General features: G+C 42.0%; 1 protein-coding gene across 2 annotated transcripts in view; it reads right to left on the reverse strand.

The window, feature by feature from the left end:
• Nucleotides 1-421: 421 nt before the first annotated feature.
• RASGEF1B (RasGEF domain family member 1B) overlaps nucleotides 422-23,020 on the reverse strand; it is a 147,629-nt gene continuing 125,030 nt past the window's right edge. For both annotated transcript variants that reach the window (XM_036278429.1, XM_036278422.1), the window contains exons 3-14: nucleotides 22,861-22,983; nucleotides 22,340-22,477; nucleotides 16,546-16,758; nucleotides 16,014-16,088; nucleotides 14,132-14,227; nucleotides 13,920-14,022; nucleotides 11,805-11,884; nucleotides 10,660-10,755; nucleotides 5,946-6,041; nucleotides 5,487-5,610; nucleotides 4,195-4,267; nucleotides 422-1,774 (exon numbers count right to left, since the gene is read on the reverse strand). In XM_036278429.1, the coding sequence (XP_036134322.1) occupies nucleotides 1,750-1,774; nucleotides 4,195-4,267; nucleotides 5,487-5,610; nucleotides 5,946-6,041; nucleotides 10,660-10,755; nucleotides 11,805-11,884; nucleotides 13,920-14,022; nucleotides 14,132-14,227; nucleotides 16,014-16,088; nucleotides 16,546-16,758; nucleotides 22,340-22,477; nucleotides 22,861-22,983 (1,242 nt within the window). In that variant the 3' untranslated portion in view covers nucleotides 422-1,749. The remainder of the gene's footprint in view (nucleotides 1,775-4,194; nucleotides 4,268-5,486; nucleotides 5,611-5,945; nucleotides 6,042-10,659; nucleotides 10,756-11,804; nucleotides 11,885-13,919; nucleotides 14,023-14,131; nucleotides 14,228-16,013; nucleotides 16,089-16,545; nucleotides 16,759-22,339; nucleotides 22,478-22,860; nucleotides 22,984-23,020) is intronic.

Raw genomic sequence — 23,020 nt, forward strand, 5'->3', positions numbered from 1 at the left:
TTTGTTTTGTTTTTTGTTGACCCTCACCTGTGGATATGTTTTCCATTGATTTTTAGAGAGAGTAGAAAGGAGAGAAGGAAGAGAAGAGAGAGAGAGAAACACTGATGTGAGAGGCACATCGATTGGTTGCCTCCTGCATGTGCCCCAACCGGGGCTGGGGATTGAACCTGAAACTCAGGCGTGTGCCCTTCACCAGGAATTGAACCCACAACCCTTCTGCACACAGTCAACACTCTAGCCACTGAGACACACCAGCCAGGCCCATGATTCATTTTCATAAGCCCGCCCTCACACACACTCCTAAAGGCCACTTCCCACGGACGCACATTCTAGCCAGTCCCTGGAGCTGCACTCTGCCACCACAGCCCACCCCCCTCAACACTCCCATCGATGAAGCAAGGAAGACGCCACAAGTCCTGGCTGCAGAGTGTGAAATATATTGACGGTTGTAAAGGGACAAGTGGAGACATTTCAGGTCTGCCGAGATGTCGCGCAGCCCACACATGCTCTGTTTCTGAAACCATGTCACTAAAGTTCGCAAATTCATCTCTGTGCTGAACATGATGTTTTGTTTTGTTTTCATTAGCATGGTTTACTATGCTACAGCTTCTCCTAGAGCAAATACGTATAATGGCTTTTTACAGAGCAACTACAGACTTATTTAGATGTTTAACAAGGTGAACTATTTCACAATTAGGTCGGCCTTTGACTTCACAGCAAGATGTTTCTCCTTTGCTTTGCTCGCTGCTGCAGTCGCAGAGGGGTGGTGGTGGTAACTTTTCCAGCTTATTCTTTGTTCACATGTTTAGTCACCAACAGCCTCCGAAAGGCAATGAAAAACAACAGTCTGTTGAAAAAATTAAGCTGTCATCAGGCCATGGGATTTTCCAAGACCCTTAAAGTGAGATCATTTAAATTTACAAGAGAAAAAAAAAAAATATGCGTCATGGAAAACTAAGTCACAAAAAAAAACTACTAAAAAATACATCTGTCCAATACAGTGATCAGTTGTAAACAGCTGAGCGGGGTCAAGGAAACAAAAACTCCTTCTAGGACGTCAAGCAGTCCAATGACAAACTCTGCTTTTATTTTTTTTCTAGTGGCTATTCTCCTACCACAGTGTTGAGTTTCATTATTATATTAAATAACTTATACGGGTAAAAAGGAGTTTGCTAACCAGCAGCCAACTCAAAACCTCGCCAGAAGAGGGAGGAGAGGAATTCACAACACAGCACAACTGGGGGGAACGGAGTCCGCGGCCGCCTTCAGGCAGTGCCCCCCCTGGCCGCTCGCCCGGCTGGCCTCTGGGGTCTGACTGCAGGGACTCTTTTTCCTCTCCCTCCTCTCCCTTTTTCATTTAAGTTAACAAAGAAACATGGGCTTCCGAAGAGCCAGCACTCAGCTGGGCAAGTCCCATTAGCAGCAAATGTTCGACCAAATAATAAACACACACACACACACACAACAGAAAGCTCCATCCAGGTGCAGAGCTGTGATTCACACGGAAATTCCCGGCGATGAATCACGCGCAGCTCTGGGATCTTCAGAGGATTCTCTCTCAAGTGTCTTCAGTGAACATTTCAGTCTCACAAAATCTGAGTCAGCCTGTCAGCTGCGGGGAACAAGTTCTCCGTCCGTTCCGGAGTGAGCTTGCTTGCAGGACCTCGGGACTTTTCCTTGTCCTATATGCCAGACAACGAAGGCCAGCCCCTCAGGGACCGCGCAGCAGCAGCAGCCAGCACCCGTGTGTTAAACTCTGCCTAAGAGGCTCGACCTGAGGAATCAAAATGACAGTGTCAGAACAAATGTGTCCGGTTATTTGAAATAGGATTAAAATGCTTTGCCTAATACTGGTTTCGTTCTTCCTGTGTTTTAAGTTGTGGGTTTTTTGGTTTTCTTTTGTTTTGCATATTTAAAGAGGAAGAAAAAAAAACACTGAGTGGTGTAATCCTGGTGTTTAGGAGAACTGCTAGTCACTTAAGTATATATACATTAATGGAGATGGCAAAGCTTTGTCTATAGATAAATCTACACCTTGAGTGGCTTCATAGTAAAACAAACACACACATAAAAGAAAGGTCATTAACGATAAAAAGCTTTTAGATACGTATTGGTCTTACAGTAGATGGGTTTATTTAGTAAATATAAGCATCTTCACGTGTCATGCCCATTGAGGGCATTTAAGTGTCAAGTGACAGGAAAGGTGTCTGCCCTCAGAGGTGAATTTGTCATTTCCACAGCTAAACTTAAGTGTCTACGACCGGCTCTGGGGCCAGCGGGAAAGTGTCTATGTAAAATATCTTAACTGCCTTCAAAGCTAATGTATATACCAGCTTTCAGGTAGAGTAATTAGTCTTAGTAACCACTTAACATAGGTGGCTTTGCAAAGGACCATAACCTATTCTCTTTCCTTTATCCTCTCCGTAGTTGCTATGCCTCGGCCAACACCTGCAGGGGCCGGGTCTCATTCCTCAACGCTGCAGGCAGACCTAAGGACCGGTGCTGCTCTGGCTTATGTAGTAGGAGGGAAAATAATCACATCCACTGCAAAACAGATGTGACAGGCGAGGAAGAAGGCCTCAGAGTGTGTGGGTTTAGGAAAGAGACGGGTCAGGGAGCGGGAGGCGTTCCAGTGGGGCCTTAAAACTGGACAAGAGAAGGAAGAGGCAGAGTTCACGGCTTAAACCCAGATGCAAAAGAGAGTTTGTTCTTCAAGCCACCTTACAAATAATTTTAACATAGAAACTAGTCTTGTATGCTAAGAATACAGCTCTACTGTGTTTATTACATATTCCTTCATATACCACTCACTCTCTGACCACTGCTGGTCTCCCCGTGAATTCTGAGCACTCTTGAGTTGGGGGCCATGGTGGATGAATTTGTGGCTGCGTCTGAATTTTCTCCAGCACAGTGCAACCCCTTGTTCACTCCCCATTTCTAAATTCTCTGCTAAATGCTTGGGTCACCTTTCAACCAATCAAATGTCAACTGTTGCTATATACTGTGTGCACAGTACATAAAAATATGGGGAAAAAATTACATAATTCAACCTTTAGCTTTCACTATCAACCTTTTTACTTACAAACCCTTCCAGATGAACCACCACTCAAGAGGAATGTGGGATAAAAGAATAAGAATTAGAAGAGATTGACATCTAGAGAAGGGTCTGGATTATTTTAGTTTGTCTGGTTCACCGGGAATGCAGACTCCAGCAATCATTTAGTCCCAAATTCCATAACCCAGAGTGGGCATCAGCCCAGCAGGCTGCCACACGCCCAGGGTTCCAGGTGTCGGCCACACCTTCTTCATGCGTTTGGGGATAAAGAAGCACCTCCGATCTTTCACCTATCACCCCAACTTGTTCTAAGGACAATTCCAGTGTCCATGTCCCACAGCCTCCTCACTGAGAAGTACAAGGAAGGCCTACATTTTCCATTGAAGCAAACAAAATCGCACAAAACCAGACATCTGAGATATATATCCTGGTTCATGGACTGGTTCATGGACTAGTCCACTCCATTTTATGAAGATTCCCAAATGACAGTGGGAAGAAGAGAAAAATGTGCTTGGCAACCCTAGTATAAGAAAGTACATATTCCCAGAGTGTCTTTGTAGAACTACAAATATAGCAATTTTTTTTATTTGATTATATTATTATTATATCCTGGATGCTATTGCCTATTAAAGTATCTCAAATGGTTAAAATATAAATTTACTTATCCTGGTTTTGTTTGAAAATAGAGTTATTTGAAAATACTAATAGGTTAACAGAATTTTTAAACTTGAAAATATTCTGGGTTATGTTTAAAGTCCCAACTCTCTCTCTCTCTCAACCCAAAGTGCGGACCAAGACCCAGTCGGTAGGTGACCCTCTAAAATTTACTGAACCAACTGGCACATAGGTCTCTCTCATCTCCGGTCCAATAAAATTTTTGTGTTAGAACTATTCAGAGATATAGTCTGAATATCTTATCTTTCAGACGAAGACAATGAGTCACTGTTCTTTTTACCACATCATGGGGTAATTTCAGTTCCTCATTCCATAAAACAATGAGACATAGAAAGAAAAACAGAGATACTGCGTACATCTGCCATCGTGGAACACTCGGGCAGGGGCCTGCAGAATGCACGTGCTTTCTCTAGGTAAGGCAACATCTTTAAATCTGCACAGCAACGAGACGCAATGAAACCCACCTTAAAGACTTCCATCTGTCTTTCTCTATATGATTTTCAGGTCCTTCACTCTCATAGGAAGCCAGGTACAGAGCTACAATCAACCAAAAGTAAGAATGCATTAACACTGAAGCCTTCTCCTGATAGATTACTTACCACCACCCATCCCCTGTTCAACCTGAGCCACACCCTACAGCAAACACTCTCCTTAGCACATCATTTATGACTGAAAAGCATCATACTTTCATTAAGAACCCAGAATATCACTTTGCCTCTGATGGACCATCTCAACAAAAACTCAAGGGCCTCTAGGCCAAAATGGAACTTAATTAACTATGAGACAATTTATGAGGCAAAAAAAGGCTTACAAATGCAAGCTACATGATGCCATCACACACTCACATTTATGTTCTTTACAGAGAAGGGGGTGGGAGTGGGAATCACTCCTGGTGGCCTTGAATTTTTTTTTTTAAGCCTTAGGTGAAAAGCTAGATTTCAAGGCCAATTTTTCATCTCTCTAATATATTTTCTTATTTTTAAATCAAAAAGCATCTTCATCCAAAGATGTAAAAGCTTATTATTAACGCTACATAGAGGTCTAAAATGATCCAGCCCCTTCTAGAATGGTAATATTAATTCAAAATGTTCATCGGTCATTATCATAGGAAATTATTAGTTAATAATACCATAGGACATTATTAATTGATGCTACTGATTTCTATAGCATCAGGATATGACAAATTGATAGAATGATAGAATAAATCCCCAATTCTTTTATAAACTTAACTCTCTCTTGGTCAATTTTTTTCTATACACTGTCGATCAACTTTATGTGCCTCACATCCTCCAATGTTTTAACAGGTTAAGACTTTCCACTACTTTTTCAAACAGCAGGGGGAAGCAATTAACTGTTTGTTTGGTTACTCAAATTACCTTCAGTATCAACATACCACAAACACCTTACTTTCTCCATCAAAGCAAGCCCAAACAAGGGGTGTGTGTGTGGTGGTGGTGGGGGGGGGGGTCCTTCAAAAACTCTCCACTGATGCCCAAACTTCTGCAGATCTCACATTATAAAGACTGTTTAAACCCAGAAACATACTGGTTATGGGTGAATATTAAGTGACTGTGTGGAAAATATGTTAGGGATAAATCATACGGTTTTCTGTGCAACAGAAAATTCTTAAGATGGAATAGGTCAGAAGATAGGCCTCACACTATCTGAACAACCAGGCACCAAGCACCTGTACACTAACTTCCCAGCTGCAGGGTCTGGGGAAGCGGGTGGCAGGCCCAGCCGACCGCCTACTCACAGTCTTCACTGAAGACGGGAACGGTGAGCAGATACTGCAAGATCTTCCGGTCCCTCTCAAACGGACATTCCACTTGTTTCCACGTCATAAATTCACTCACTTGTTTGGCCAGTTCCCAAAATTTCTGAAAAAGAATCAATTAAAAAATTTAATAACAGTCATCAAAAATTATAAGCTTGGAAGAGCCAATTCCATTGAATGTCTTTCTCTGGCTTCTAATCTTTTGAACGATGTAGTGTTCTTAATTTAATACAAACTAGGTACAGGTAAAAATCGACTCAAGTACTTCCGCATGATTAGTAATAATACTGCAGCTAATTTATTCTACTCAGTAGTCTTATTTTCTTACAAAATATAGGTAAAGAGAAAGCTGGTTCTAGAAGTTCAGGATCAGCTTGGCTGTCCGGCCTGTCGTGCTGGGGAAGCTCCCCTCTCGGGGTCCAGATTTTTGACACGTACCTCAAAGTTGACATGGCCGTTTGGGAGGCGGTTGGCACAGCCCTCGTTGAGGAAATAAATATCTTTGATTAAAAGACTGAAGAATGGAATCACAATCTAAAGAAAACAAAAGATTCTGGTTTGTTTGGGGCAAATAAACACTGAGCCTCTTATCAAACAATACGAGAAATTAATGAACAACATTAACTCTGGATTACATAAAAGGCCAGACTGAATGAAGATACAGTATTTTGCTTACCTCCCATGACAGCAGTTCCCTCCCTAACGTAATTTTGCTTGAGACACAAATGCTATTAATAACCAAACCACAGCAAAGACAAGTAGCATTGGAAAGTAGATGGCTTCATGTTATTCCTACTTTTCTCAACGCAAGAGCATATAGTAAAATCTGGAAGTTCTAACTATGATCAAGGGGAAAAGATCTAATAGAACCTCGCTTTTCATCTAGCGAAGTATTCACGGAATACCCGTCATCACAGGTATCAAGACGCTAAGATGTGTGACAATCTCCTTGCTAGAACGTGTGCTGTTGTATCATTTAGACTTCCACCTTTTAGATGACTTTTCTGGGGATGAAGATTTTGTTTTACTCCAGAAGAGCTCTCACTGCTCAAGGTAATGTGAGACCTCGGAGTTTTAGCTAGTAGTTGCTACAAACTACCCATTGAGTAAACCTGGCGTTGGGATGACAGAACAAGTTCACACTTGGTCTCCTGGGAAATCACCGAAGAGCACCTTACACAATATGCTGTGAGATGCGTCCAAGCGAAGGAGGAATATAAATGTGCATCTTAAAATGAATGGTTATTTAAAAAACAATGAGCCTTCTTTAGTAAGACTTTCCTGCCTCGCATCTTTGGTTTGATGAGGTGGTATTTAATTAACTAACCTAAAATAGTAATAATGTCTAAGAGTCCCCCTAAATCCTACTAAGCCCCTACTGAATAAAGAACAAAGCTCAGACACAGTAACTTCCACTTTTCTCAAATGCCAACATGATTTTAAAGATTCTAAATTGCCTGCAATTCACACAGGGCTCCAAACACAAACTGTGGGCCAGTGTTGCTTTCCAAGAGCAGGTGTTTAAAGTTTCCCCAAGTTTATGACCCGTGGGATACCCCTAAACTAAATGAATGGGAGGTCTTTGACACACATTTTGGCTCATACCCCAAAAAGTAAGTATCAATTTCCACTTCTAGAGACAAATTCGGTTTTTCCCCTAAAGCCATTTAAGAAAAGAAAAAAAAAAAGCTTTAATTATTTTTTGTTTCATTGATCTCTGAAAAGTGAATTTCAGTTCTGATAGCCTCATTGAATATACTTTGAATCACTTGCTATTGTCTGTAGTGGAAATCTCTTAAGCTGAATTATTAACGATCCCCCTCTCCTTCAAATGTTACTAATGTTTCTGTTAATTTTAGAATTAAACAGACACAGTGCCAATGACAAAAGCACATCTAAACCTTGCTTCTTAGAAAAACCGTTTGTGACTGGGAAGTGCTGGACTCTGGACTTTGTCAGGTAGCAGTTAAAAATCTGGCTCTGCAATTTGCTGGCAGCCTGAGCCAGGGGTCTGCAAACTGTGGCCCCGGCCCGGCCCCGGCCCAATACCTGTTCTGGGATAGCTTAAGAGCCCTATAGTTTACAGTTTTAAATGGCTGGAAAAATATCAAATGATAATATTTCATGGGCATGAAAATGATATGATTTCCAATTACAGCAGCCATTGAGCTTTGCTGGAAAACAGCCAGGCTCCTGCACCCACGTGTCGCCTGTGTGTGCTTTGTGCTACGTATCGGAGTTCAGTAGCTGCAACAGAAACAGTATGGCCCACAAAGCCTAACATATTTTTGATCTGGTCCTTAATGGAAAAAAATTGCCAACCCCTGGTAAAGCCTAACATACTAAGAAAGTCTAGTGTCCTCGCCTTAAAATGGAAACAGCAGCAACAACCTCATTGAGTTGGGATAAGAATTAACTTAAATAATACAGGTTTGACTTCAGTGATACTCCCAAAAAAACAATGGGCCCCATACAAAGGGACAGATATATTACTGATGCACTTAAAAGACAAGACAGCATCATCACAAGGCAGCCGCCGGGAAATGAGGCAATATTATAACCGAGATGCAGTCTTCACCTGGGGTAACAGGCTTTAAGCAAGAACTCCATGTCTGTGTTCTGTTTTGTAGTGCTGGGCTGTGAGAGTCATAGGGTGCTGATAATGTACTGTCTCGTGCTGATATTTAAACATTTCATAAGTTCATGCCCTGTACCCCTTGTTGGGTGTCAAAGGCTATACCTTTTGGGATTTTTGCATTCAGGGTGCCTGCATGATGCTCCACTACTAATTCAATCACTTTTCCAGAAAAAAAGTCTTCTTCACAGTCTTCTTCAGCTTCTCATTGACTCATGGGTAGTTCCCTTCGGCTCTCTAGGTCCTATCTACGTCTAACACAATTCGAATCAGGAGGGTCTAAGGGCTTGGTGTTCCCGTGAGCTACGGTGAATGTATGGGTCACTAACAGGAGAGAGGAAAGGTCTGGTTTCTAGGAGATCTTGCCAACGATGTCTTTCATGGGAGAACTTCTCAAATAATAATGTTTTTCAATTCCCTCTCAGAATGTCCTCAATTCAGAGACTCAGCCACTACACCTTAAAGGCATCATCAGTTCCACACCTAGAAATGCAGGCTGATGAGCATGAACAAGTTCCCACCATCACAAGGAGAATGGTAAGAGCATGTATAAGCATACAATCGCATCAAGAATGGTTAAAAACCTGGAGAAGCTAGGTCCCATAGGGAAAAAAAAAAAAAACTATCTGAAGATCATTTAATTAAGGCCCTTGAGTGGAAGACATTTGATGTGTTTATGATGTAGTACAGATGAGCCACTTTGGCCACATGAACTCGAGATCTGCAAGAATACCTAAGAGTCTATTACTCCAGTCCTATGGCCAGGAATGTTTTAAAACAGGAAATTAGGCACAAAGAGCGTTCACCCTCACTTCCAAAAAATAAATGAATAAATAATTCCAATTTTCTTGCATAAAATTTGGATTTTATCTAGAAATGTTTATATTCACAGCCTTTACGACCAATTGTGAAAAAGAAACAGTATATATTTTTTAATGGTGGTGATTTCACTTGTTTTATGAACTAAAGAGTACAATCCATATGCTCACACAGAACTGGTTTAAAAAACAACAAAATTAAATAGGCAGAATTTATTAAATGATGTAGAGGGTAATACCTTGGTAGTATTTATTTTTTCCTATAAAAAGCTATTAGACGCCCACAAGTATAATATTCAATGAGGTTTTTGGGGGGTGGGGGTGAGACTTCAGAATTATTTTGGCCAGTGCCACAGCTCCACGCTAAGACACGATTCTGCGGCCGCCTCACTGAGGCTCAGCCCACAAACTCTCAGGGGGGCCTTGCAGACAGGCAGGGGGAGACTTGCACCCAACACGCGGAGACGAATGAGAAGCTGCCTACAGCCTCCAGATATGTCCTCACGCTTCAGGGTGCTGGGATCCTCCCAGGCGTGTGCTCGTTTTCCAAAGCTCGAAAAACTTCTGATTAGATCTTTTCCCAGTCTAGTCAGAGGAGTACAGGCACTCGGGGAAGTAAAACTAAAAAGCTGGTGAACGCCACGGGCCTAAGTCAGAAAGTGAATTATGCTTCATCCCCTCTCTGACTTTGTTTCTTTATTTAAAGAGAAGCCAATGTATTTACAGTATCTGTCCAACACGATCAGAATTGCTACTTCAGATTTTGTCGAGACCCAATTTAGCCTTTACAATGGTGGGGGTTATTTTTGCATTTGTTTTTGCTTTAGATCACTGAGACGGAAGCTTTCTGGGGGGTAGAAATAACAGAGATGCCCTGAATTGTTTTTACCTTCATTTTCCTCTATGTGTTGAAGATGCAGTTTAAGTTAAAGGATGAACAGAATCTGTGCACAAAATAACTGTGATCACCCAACTTTCATCAGCCTTCACCACGACCAGGTACCGACTTCTCAAACAACTCGATCTCCAAGTGTCCCAACAACTTATCATTCCCATGCAAGGAAATAGGACATCGAAACGTGCCAAGAAAGGACCCTCAGAGTCAAGAGTCTGGTGCACCCAGACAGCATGGTTGTGCAAGGGTTGGGGCAAACAGAGTGAGAATCACTCATTCCTCAGACATCATTCTGTTCTTTTCTGCCACCCACATAGCCAGTGAGTAATAGCAGGCCTAATGCTACAGCAACGACCTACTTTCTGAAAATAAATGACTTAACCATGGGAGGTAAGCTGATGCTTTTAATTGAAAAGGTTACATTAAGTCAGCTACCATGTGCAGAGCTTAAATATCTATTTTCCATTCAACTAAATTACTCTCTAATTCTATTAGTCATCTTAACACATGACTTAACATATGACTTAATTTATTGCTTGAAACGCAACTAAGACCCATTACAAAATAATCATTTAAATAATGCAATAATAACACAGTAATACACATTTGCAAAGTCTACCCTTTCCCTTCCTCAGTCCAACTTGCCTTCATGGCTCCCCGTCCCTAGAGGCAAGCGATACAATGTCTCCAGTGTATCAGGGCTCTTAGATGTGAACAGGTGAAAGAAGCTGTACACCAGTTCACACTCTTTTCAGTGCAATGCATGGCAACTCCTGCACGAATAAAACTTCTTTAAACACATACCTTCTCTCTGCTACTGTGGGCAGTTAGTGACCTTTGTGCTGCCCCACGGAGAGCCGTTCGGTAATTGTAGAAATTACTGGAAGGGTCCATCTGATGCTGTGGACAAAAGAAAGGAGAGTTTGAACAATCTACTTCTCACCTGCAGAAAGTATACAAGATCCTTCTTTTAACTCTACATAAAAAATTCAAAAGAATTAGGGAATTCATTAAGAATGTCATTTATCTCTCTGATAGACACACACATAGGCATAAAACACATAAGAACACAAATGTGTTCTTTCCTGAAGTTTGGTTTATTTATTATACAAGCTGATGTCAGCTTCGATAATGTTAAACCCAGACCGAATTCCTTCCAGGTTAAATGTTGAGTTCAGACTTAAAACAGATAACTACGAGTCAAACACCAACATGGGAAGCCATGCCCTGGTTTCATTTGAAGGTTGATGTATCAGTGGATGGTTAGCCATCACACAGTGATCCCATGCTCTACAGTGAACTTGTGCTTTGCTGTAGGTAACAAATCATTAACAAATAATTGGGGCATTCTACCTTATGAGAAGGAAAAGAAGTTTATTACGCAATATGAATAAGGCAAAATGTAACACACCCAATATTAATTCCTAATTTGGGGGAAATTTTAGGGAAAAAAAACACGTTCTCAATATCTCCAAAGATAGTAGATTCAAAGCACCAACACCAAGGTGATATGACTAAGCCTTACTTTACTGTCCTGAGAGCTAGATGGAAAGGGCATTTTCACAGGTTAGTGAAATTTGTTGAAAGGATGGAGAATGAATATTTTGGGGGGGACGGGGAACTCCTCCCTTGGGACACAGTAAATAAATAAAGTTAGTAGGCAAACACTGAAGTCAAACTCCAAATGGTTCGGGACCCAAATTCTGCCCTGACACACCACGTGAAGTGGCTGACAGGTGGCCCTTCCTTCAGTCCTCTCCATGAAGAGGCTGGTCTCCAACCTGATTCCGCCTCCTCCAATTCTACCCCTTTCCTTTCCCAGGATCTCTAAGGTGGGTTTTCTTCTGTGTAGAACTATCTGATCAAGAGGCCAGATCACACAGAAGAATTTGACTGTCCAGGTATAAAATGCTACTTAGCGAAAATAGTGAAACGTCAGCTTCACATACCTCAAGAATGTCAAACTTCGCCGTCTTCACTTTGGCCCAGGTTTTCTTGAGTCGAGACACGGGGCTCATGTTCATGCCAGCTTCCCATTTAAAATGGAGAGGGGGGGAAAGAACGTTGAGAGAGAGAAATAAGAAAATTCGTTCTTATATTCTGAAAAAGTGTTCACTGCTTAAGTGTAAGTGAAAAAGTGTTCACTGCTTAAGCCGCCAGTTTCACAAAACAGCAGTGACATTTCACCCTCCCACCAATAACATCTGGAAGTTCCATTTGCTCCACAGCCTCACCGATATTGGCACAACCTTTTCAATTTCGGTCATTCCAGTGGGTGAAGTGGTATTTCACTGTGAGGTTAATTTGCATTTCTGATGACTAATGATGTGGGTGGAGTACCTTTTCATGTATTTATTATCCACTAGTGTGTCTTCCTTTGTGAAATCTATGTTCAAATATGTTGCCCTTTTTTTCACAGGGTTATTTGTCTGACTACTGATTTATAGAGTTCTTTATAGATTCTAGATACAAGTTCTTTTTCTTTTCTTTTTTTTATGCTCACCCAAGGACATTTTTCCATTTTTTTGTTCAGATAGAGTGGGAGGGGGAGAGAGAGAGAGAGAGAGAGAGAGAGAGAGAGAGAGAGATCGACCGACATGAAAGGGATATATCGAGTGGCCGCCACCCGCATGACGCAACCAGGGCCGGGGACACTGCAACCGAGGTAGGCGCTCTTAGTGGGAAACGAACCCGGGTCTCTCTGGACCGCTGAGCCAAACCGGCCAGGGCACAAGTTCTTTTTCAACTACACATATTATAATTATATTCTCCCATGATACGGCTTGTCTTAACATTTTCCTAATGGTATAAAAGGAAAAATAAATACTAACTGTATTCCATGAATTCTCATATACTAAAGTTAAGTCATCATCTGTTGCCTAGACTGTAGGCCTTTCAGGGCCCTGCTTAGGTATCATCTGTTCACTGTTTGCTTGGAGTGAGCAAAGAGCTGAAACGTGGCCAGTATTTTTATGAGAAAGATAAAGGGGGAGTGATATGAAAAGAAGATGGAAAGGGAAACTGGTGAGAGGAGAAATGTCTTAGGCCCAAAATTACGCAATTAAATTAGGTGGGTTCTCTGGCTTCAGACAGTAAAGAGCCAGGAAAATATTCCAATATTTACTAAGTATCCGCAATGCGTAGGACAGCCATATCATTTATCATATGAATTAGGACACTTTTTAATAAAAAAGTTCATTGTCAATCAATGTGGCAAGACAACAGGTGTAATTTGGGAAAACTACTGTTACCCATGCTCAGTGTTGACAGGATGACTGGAGGGACACATGGCCGTGGGCACTTAAACCCCCATGATGGTGAGGATGGCGAAGACTGTGTTCCAGGCAATAAGGTATGCGTGGATAGGCGCTAGGAGACTGGCAGTCAGAAAATGTTCTAGTTTCTCAAGCCACCCTCTTGTCCCTGCTGATGGCATCATAGCATTTAGTCTCAGATCAGCTATTTCTATAATGCTGGATACATAAGCTGCCCAAACACTGTGCTTTTTTTGGTTTTTTGTTTGTTTGTTTGTTTTTTCACCCAAGGACATTTTTTTGCATTTATCTTCAGATAGAGCAGGAGGGAGATGAGGGGGGAGAGAGAGCGAGAAACATCGATGCGAGAAAGACATCGGGTGGCTGCCACCCACACAACCCCAACCAGGGCTGGGGACAAACTGCAACTGAGGTACATGCCCTTAGGGGGAACCAAACCCGGGACTCTCTGGTCTGTGGGGTGGCACTTGAACTGCTGAGCCAAACTGGTCAGGGCCCAAACACTTTTTAAACACAATTCAGACAAATATCTCACTTATAAGCTTTTATAGGTAAATATTTAGATGAGGATAAAGTGACTATGTTCCATGAATTTTTGTATCCTTATAAAAGATTATTCACACATGTACCCAAATTTAGGTATGTTAAGCATCCTGGACATTCTAAAATAATTCAGGATCAAAAAGTACAGTTTCCATTAACAAAACTGTACTATTTGGAAATGTTCAGTGGATACATTTCACAGGACCTATAAAAATAAAGGACGTGTATCTTGCAGAAAACACTTACAGATTATTGCCATCAAGGAATTGAAGTTGCCAATGTTAAAACACTCCCGAGCGACGTCAATGAAATACTCGATCATCCTCGCCCGGTGCTTCTTCTTCACAGGCTGTACAGAAAAAGAAAAATGAGGAAAGTTACCCAACATGCAGGCCCAACAGAGGTAAAATAGCTATGGAAAAATAACAGGGAGAACTAGGAGACAGAAATTGGCTCACCATGCAGATTTCTGTAGCAACCAAGTAGCTGAGGCGATTAAACCATTCCACATAAGCCTCTAAATTCCGTGTTTTCTTCCGTTCACTGTAGCAACTCTAAAAGCAAAGCAGAGGGAGCAGATGAGCTGTAGAGAAAGAGGGCATTAGGCTCTCATTTTTGTCAGAGGTGGGCCTTTACTCTCAGTTTATGAATTAGGAAAGCTTTATAGGAACAAGAGAGCCAGAGAAAGAGATGGAGAGGCCGAGGAGACACTAACATTCGTGACTCTCCTTACAGAACTATCAGAATCTCTTGTATATGTAGTCCAGAGAAACCCCTAATGTCTAGAAATGTACTCTGATGAGTTCATTACTGAGTTCCTCTGGGTAGAACTGCCATCAAAAACACAAGTCAGCCCAGCTGGTGTGGTCGCCAAGAGGTCGCTGGTTGGATTCCTGGTCAGGGCACATGCCCAGGTGCTGGGCCAAATCCCCAGTGGGGGTCATGCAGGGCTGATCGACGTTCTCTCTCATCGATGTTTCCATCTCTCTCTCCCTCTCCTTTCCTCTCTCTCTAAAATCAATAAAGAAAAAAAAATTGTTTTTAAACAACAAAAAACACACATCAAAGACGGGCTCTGGCTGCATTCTAAGACGTCTTGCCTGATGCATGGGCGTGAATACCAACTGCTACCAACACCGCAAGGAGAAGCCGAGAGTGCCAGAGACCTGAACATTTTTTCTCAAAATTAAGTCTAGAACAAAGTTTTGGAGCATTATATAGCACTAACTAATTATCTTTCAAGGTAGAGAAATGGAAGTCTATACTATGATGGTCCTTACAAGGGTGAATAACATACTGTTCAAAAACCAGAGGAGTTCAGCTCATGTCAGAGTTCAAGGCCAAGCTTGAAGAAGTTAATTACACCCCTCTTTCCTTCCTTCCAAAAGAAAAAAACACACAAAAATGTCCACTAACTGTCTATTGATTGCAAAACCAAATCTTCACTTCCTGTACTGCGGGAAACTATTCTAAGGCCGGAAAACAGCTGTTGTCCCGACTCCCAAAGGGGAGTTTTCATTAGCGAGTGATGCAGTCTTTGCCTAATAATTTGAAATGCCTCTGAAGGTCACTAGGGAAAAAAATTTCTTGTGTGTACACTGATTTTACAGTCCACATGCCCAGTGTTATTTTCCTTACATGTGGGGTTCGCTCGGGCAGTAAACCGTTCGTGAGGGATTCGCTGTGACACAGGCCAGTCGAGACCCTCCCTCGCCACGCTGGGTGTGCGTCCTGTTTTCACTGTCCTGGCTACTGTTGAGTCATGAGCAGAGCATTCTCTTGTATTTTCTTTCTCACTTAATCTGCTAAAACCATTATGCTCATATCTCCTAACTTCATCACCACAAATGCCTGCATCTACTTGCTTGTTAAAATTTCCCAAAACAGAGGAAGAAGAGGCTCAAAGTTGGTGAGAGACAGGGAAAGAATACCGTGAAGGCACTTGGACACCTGATGCAAGGAAAATGCAATGAATCAGACCTGGCTAATGAAATCTGTGTTTTCAATTTGCTTTTAAAACCTAGACCAAAATAGTTCCAATTTCTGTCTCCTACACTATCATAGGCTAAGGAGTTCCATTTCTTTTTTGTAAATACTTTTAAATGATTTTAGAGAGAGGGAGAGAGAGAAACATCGATGAGAGAGAGCAACATTGATCGGCTGTCTCCTGCACACCCCCTCCTGGGGACTGAGCCCACAACCTGGGCATGTGCCCTGACTGAGAATCTAACTAGTGACCTCTTGGTGCATGGGCCGATGCTCAGTCCTCTGAGTCACACCGGCCATGGCTAAAGAATTCCACTTCTGATTTTGGAGCTGACCTGTGAGTGGACTGATTACCTTGTCATTGTCCAAAGGGTCCTTCTGCACAAATGCCTGAACAAATTCTTCTGGTCCGATGTAATTGAGCCTTTCCTGGAACACAAACCCAGCAGGTCAACAATATTTAAAAATTGCGAAGGAATGGACTTTCAACTATCTACTGACTTTTGGCACAATCCCCATTTCTTTACGCAGCATGTAAAATGAGCCTTTAGCCCCGAGCAGAGGCAAAGTTCTGCTTAAGTCAATGCTACAGGAGATGGTGAAAGGCTAACCGAGTTGCAGAAAAATTAATTAGAAGGGTAAGTTAAGGGAGGTCAATCAACTCTTTCCTTTTCAGACTTTGTATTTACTTGAAAGTGAATTCCCAGAATATCAGAAACATTCATACTCAAACATCTAAACAAAACCCATTCCAGCTATTTCACAGATTTGTTTCCATTTGGATTGTTCTGAGCTCTCCCGTGACATTACTACTTCAAACACGCTGTCTGGTTGCCACAGCAAACCAGGTCTGTGGCCATAAAGCACAGGACAACAGTAATCTTACCAGCTCTATGTGAGTCAGCTGCTGGGCCAGCGTGTAAGGGTCACTGCAGACAGTGATGATGTCCCTTTGTATGGACTGTGGCTTGGTCTTGAGGACGGTGAGCCGATCGGTCGTCGTGGAGCTGATTTTTGCCAGGACTTCCTCGTACTGGCTGAGGGCAGCAAGTTTGCGGATTAGACACTGGATCACCTGCTGGACGTTCTTCCTATAAGTCTGCGGGGGAAGAAGCCACGGATTACATCCTTGCTCTGCAAGTCTATTTCACTACTATGCAAACTCACAGACCATGTACTTAAATAATGGTGGAGAACCACCTTGGCCCAGGGCAGTTACAGGAGGATTCAGCCAAGCTCTAACAGTTTAAAAGAGACACATACACAAAAGGTGTCTCTTCAGACTTGTGAGATTTAGTCCTTTAACTGGGCTGCTCTAAGAACCACAGGTAACTAAATGTTCCCTGGGCTGCATCAGAAGGCATTGGGTTAATTTCGGTGGATTAAAATGCATTGCTCTCAAGTTAGAGCATCCTTTTCCTAACATGCTTTCTTTCGGGCCACCTTCATGATTTCCCTACTTTTAACATTTCCAGTCTCATAGTCCAAGGGCATTAACAGCTACCTTACAGAAACACACCATTACTTCCCATTCACCCCTCAACCACCTTCCTGACTTCTACACATAACATAGGTGACCACAAGGAAGCACTGCGTATTCATTTCTGGTACCCAACCTCTGCCTGACTCGTGTCCATTTCTCCTGCTTCCCTGAATCAGTACTCAAGTTCACAACCAAATTTGTCCTCACGGCAAGTCTCCCTGTAATGCCACCACCACCTGCCACCTTGCTCGCTACTACATTATGCTTCGGCCATAACACTTAAGAGAAGCTGGTTTTCAAAGCAATGCCTGTATTATCAGTAAGTGTCAACTCCGTGCCTTTTAAAACACTTGTTAAGTCAAAGAAATAACTTCACAATCAACAGATCTCTGGGGTGCAGTTATCAATGATGTAAGTTATGGAGTTTTCAGTCTCCCTTTTCTACCCCAAATTGCCAAACAAACACCAGTTGTCCTTCTGGGTAAGGTATGAGGCCACATAGGAGCACATGGGCCGCCTCAACGCTAGCACAGTTCTCGGTTAACAGCTCCGAAGGGGGACAGTCCCAGTGAATCGGCAGAAGCAGAAGAAAGGCCTGTTCACACTTCACGGCCTAATCAGGTCCTTTCTAAAAGGTTATCACAAAACCACTTCCTGAGATCAGGTATCTGAAAACTAAATGGCATCTTACTTACAAGTGTAAGAACCACAGTATTTCACAGATGCAATTTGGTTACCATAGCCTATTACAAAAACTCAAATGAACAGATATTTGCATACTTAAGCCAGGAAAACCACAGCTTCTCTTTCTTTTCTTCTTCTCGACTTCCCTGGTGTATATGCCACCGAGTTCTTTAAACTAACCCATTAGATGACACTTCTTTCTCTCGACAGTCACAGACCATGCTGAAATCACTAATGAAACACCTAAGTGTTTGAAAACATTGTACCTTAGAAAACCTACCTTCCCCACAGCATTAAGATGACCAGTTTAGAATATACTATCTGTTGGGTAATATGTTTATCACAGAAAGAAAATGCCTCTTTCTTTGGAATTCAAAGTAGTTCAAGGCTGAATTAGGTGCTATTTCAAATCTTGTGCGGGAGGTCATGGGGGGGTGCTAAATGAGTAAGGAGGGTGGAAAGGTACCAACTTTCTGGGGATGCAATGTGCACCATGGTGACTATAATTAATGATCTTGTTTTGCATATTTGAAAGTTGCTAAGAAAGTAGATCTTGAAAGTTATCACAAGAAAGACATTTCTGGAACTCTGCACGGTGACAATTCTGAATCCTGGACAGGCTTATTTTGGTGATCATTTCACAATACGGACATGTTAAATCACTTTGTGTATACCTGAAACTAATATGATGCTTTATGTCAATTATACCTCAATAAAAAGAAATAAGTAGATATCTCTCGTGCCTATTTCCCTTGCCTCTTTTACTTTCACAGTCTTGAGTTTACAATAAAAGTTTATGAACTTAAAATGGTTTCTTTGGTCTTCTGTTCCAACTGTCATAATAAATGCTCTCTAGGGGGTTCTGACACACAGTAAGGGTGAGAACCGATGCTGCACTGGTGTGCCTGGTGACAGACCCCTGCTCCACACATGAGGGAAGGGGTAGAGTGGAAGGTACCGTCGGGTATTTAGCTAGTGAGCAAACACAGCAAAGCGTAAGGGGAAAATGTGTACAATAGAGGGAAAGCTATTCAAATAACAAAGAACTAGTCTCTTTCTGTGTGTGTGTGCGTGTGTGTGTGTGTGAGAGAGAGACAGAGAGAGAGAGACAGAGAGAGACTGAGAGACAGACCACATATATGTATGTGTGACCTCTTCTAAGTTTCCTTCAACTATTTGATTCCTTAAAAAACCAAGCTCTGTGTTGTTAAGCATGCTTCCTCACTGAGTCATGAATTGCTAAATATGTACTTACTCTTTTTTATAACTTCAAATGCCAGTGACAGTAATTGCCTGGCAAATTAAGATGGAATAACGACCGGCCCCTTAAGGAAGGGAAAACTGCACGCTGCCCACGACAGCCATCTGTCACGTACTTCACTCCTTCGTTTCATTGCATGTGTCTTACAGGCATGTCCTAATAAACCACTTTAATTTGGGCAAATCCCCAGGGGGGAAACATATTAAGCCAAATTATGTGGAACTGTCCTAGCAGATTCGAAGAACTTGACTAAATTATATATATGGGGCACACCTGGATTCACTGACTGCCAAAAAATTCTGTAAAGTCCCAAGCAAGAAGCAACAAGTCCCAACCCCAGCCCACGCTCCTTCCTGTGGAGGGAAATGATTTTTCAGTGGAGGAAAATATTGTTTGCCTATTCCAGTAATTGAATAGTTCATTCGTTCATTCATTCAAACAGTACCGAGTCCTATTAAGTGCCAGGTACTGAGCTGGGAGTCCAGGGTACAATAATGAGCATAGAGGGCAAAGCATGGGGTCCAGTAGGGAAAAATAAGCTGTAAAAACAGCAGGTATTTACTAATCACAGAGTACTTGAAGGAAACGGTGGAAACCAATAATGTGGTGGTGGGGGGGGGGGGGTGATGAGGGAAGGTCTCTCTGAGGAGAGACACCTAAGCACATGACAGGTACGTGGTGTACCAAGCAAAGAACTGAGGAAAGAGCATCCATCACAAAATTTTAGAGCTGAAAGGGACATTAACACAGGGCGGTCACCTCTATGATTTATTGTAATGAAGAAGGAGCAAGGAATTGAAGGACTTGCCAAAGCACCTGCAGATCAGCCAGCTGCCAAGTGCGGGCCAGATTCTGAACACTGGACGGAAACAGAAGGAACAGAAAACCCAACCTGATCAAGGCAGGTGCCACCTCTCCATTCAATCCCCAGGCTAAGCAATTCCTTGGGTAGACTTGGCTTATGATCTCATCTCTTTTCACACTCAAGAGCATCTGAAAACCTCCAGGTTTATCGAAGACTTGTTATAACAGGAATGCTGGTAAGAAGCCAGTCACAGGGCTGTTTGGCCCCTTGCACAGTCCATCCAACCCTTGAGTGGCCCGATCTTGTTAAAAGAAAGGTCCAACTGGCCGCACAGATAGAAACGATCTCCCTTTCTCCCATGACAAGGACAAAACCATCCATTTGGCATTTTCAAAACACTTTTCATTAGTGTTGATTAGAAAAAGGTGTTCCTTTTGGAAAGGACTAAGTCAGCATTTCTACCTTTTAAATAAGCAGTAGAGGGAAGGTAGTGACTGCCATATCTAGAACCCAAACACAACGAAACCAGAAGCATCAACGGACTCAGAGCTTGGCCTTCATATAAGAAAAAGTTCTTATGAAGTCACTAATCTGAGCAGCTTGTTATAACACCAAGTCGCTGGGCCCACACTGACCCTGCCGAGCCCTCTCAAAAAGTATTTACTACAAAAGTGAACTGTGATGCTTAACTTTTGCCTTTGTGAGTGAGGGGCTTACCAATTAATCATTCCTTGCTCGAACCTGTCACACACAAACTGGAAAAATGATTATAACAGACGCGACTTGCAGAACGACTCCGGAAACCGCTCACGCACCGTATGGAAGTACTGGCTGTCTGCAGCGTCGTATTCAATACAATGTCACCAGGAAACAGTGAAAGGGTTCCATTTTGTTTCCACGAGAACACAATGGGGAAAGCAAGGGCACATTTTTCAAGTGCTAATCGTATAAAATTTTGTTCTGATATATTTTTTTAAGTCAGGGGAAACTGTATTAAAATGTAGTCGTGAGAGGTAGACAGACAGAGTAGATACAGTGTCTTGCCCCGTGGTCTTTACAGCACACCACTGAAAGACTGAGTTCTCAAGGAAGGTGACCCGTAAACGGGACTTGCATTACAAGACGAATGAATCAAGTCATTGCTACGACTGCCAAGCGCTTTGTCTATCCTTTCCTATGTGAAAACGTTGTACCTGTGCCGAGGTAACTTGTTCCCAGGAGCTCACCAGCTACAGAGAAACTACAAAGATCTTTGCCCAACAAGCCTCAACACAGAACACTAGCCCTCCAGGCCAGCTTCAAAGAGGATAACCTTGAATTTGTCACAGCTAGTTAGCTCTTATCAAAGGCTCACCTGAGGGAAGCAATATTTATGAAAGATGATCTCAGAGACTTACATTCCGGCTCCACCTAGGGTAGGTGCTAGCCTCCAAGCAACTCCCAGGCTGATATCAGATGGATGACCTGGACCCTCTCCTCTCACAAAGAATCACCTTTGCTATTTTACACATTAATCCTACAGCCTCCATTTTTTATCGAGGGGTATTTGTTATAAACACTATCCAGAGCAGTCTCCTGGACCTCATTCTATGGCCCCTGTACAAAGTCTCTCATACAAAGGTTTTTAAACATTGCATTTAATGTAATGCCTGGAAAAACTAAAATGCTTTCTTTACTGACAGGAAAAATTATATAATCAACTGTATTTCCCTTTTATCTGGACCTCATACTCAACTCGCAGCAGCCCTGTCCTATCGGACCGGTTCTCAACATTAGCCTGTGTGTTTTCTCGTTCCCATGGTATGAACTCTATTTTTACTTATAAGGTATTAATATACTACTTCTCTGTTAATATATTAATATGTTATTTTAATCTACTAGTGTTTATATCTCCTAATATATTTAATATCTAACTTGATAACTTTTTGGAAAGAAGAAAGGTATATGTAAAATCAAATTAAAACATTTGCAAGGGGGTGGGAGGAGGATGAAGAGGGTAAAGGGGGTCAAACATGTGGTGACAGAAGTTAGACCAGACTTTTGGTGGTGAGTACACATGGAATGCACAGATGATGTACTATAAAATTGTCTCCCTGAAACTTATATAATGTTATTAACCAATGTTAAACCAATAAGTTGAATTTAAAAATAAAATTTTTTAAATTAAAAGAGACAAAAAACAAACCCGCGTGTGCAACAGGCATCCTGTGCATGAATTGATGGGAACATATCCCAAAATTAATCACATAAAACTCTAGATCATACCCTTTGAAGTGGGCTTGCATAATCATCCCCATTTAACATACCAGACAGACGAATATGTTACGTAGAAAACTGGCCCAGAGGTAAAACAGGGAGCAGCGGAGATGCTGATGCCTAATTCAGCATCCTTTCCCACCGAGCTCTGCCCAGAGACTCAAGCAGTTGTGCTAAGTCAGGTTACCCACCTCCTCGCCGCTGGCTATTCGGTGAGCCAGATCTTTTAAGTTTCTCATCATTCTTTCATCCCGAAAATCATAAGGAAATGTTTCTGTCCATTCTGTCAGGAGTTGAAGGATTTTGGGTGCAATTTTTTTTATCTGGTTCTAGGGAGAAAAAGCAACAATCTAATTCAGTGATGTCTATCACCATGGACTACATCAAATAATCACATACAGTGTCACTAATAAACTTCTAGTGCAAAGTCATTGGGGTTGAAGAAGCTCTAGTTCCACCCCCCTCCCCCCGAATCAATGCCAAGTGCCACCAACTTAAGGCAGGATCAGGAATCTTCGATGGCATTAAACATATATTGTGCTCTTTATGCCGTTCCCGATCCCCTTTGCATCACCTTGATACATACGACTTATGCACCTCAGCCTGGGGGTAAGCTAGGGTTATTTAAAGAACCCAACTTCACAAAATCTACGCCACAGAATCACCAAACCTAATAGAAAAAAAAATCATAAAGTTTAAAACATATCATTACCTTATCGCAGTTAGGATCATTTAGTCTCTGGTGCTCCATACATAAGTGGCAAACTTTGGCCATTAGCTCATGGGGATGCATAAATAACCGAGAACTGAGTAGAAAGGTAAATATGTATGTTCTCTGTGGCAAGAGAAAAAAAAATCATATGGTTATATTC

Source organism: Molossus molossus, unplaced genomic scaffold, assembly GCF_014108415.1.
Source record: "Molossus molossus isolate mMolMol1 unplaced genomic scaffold, mMolMol1.p scaffold_m16_p_1, whole genome shotgun sequence".
Taxonomy (NCBI): Eukaryota; Metazoa; Chordata; class Mammalia; order Chiroptera; family Molossidae; genus Molossus; species Molossus molossus.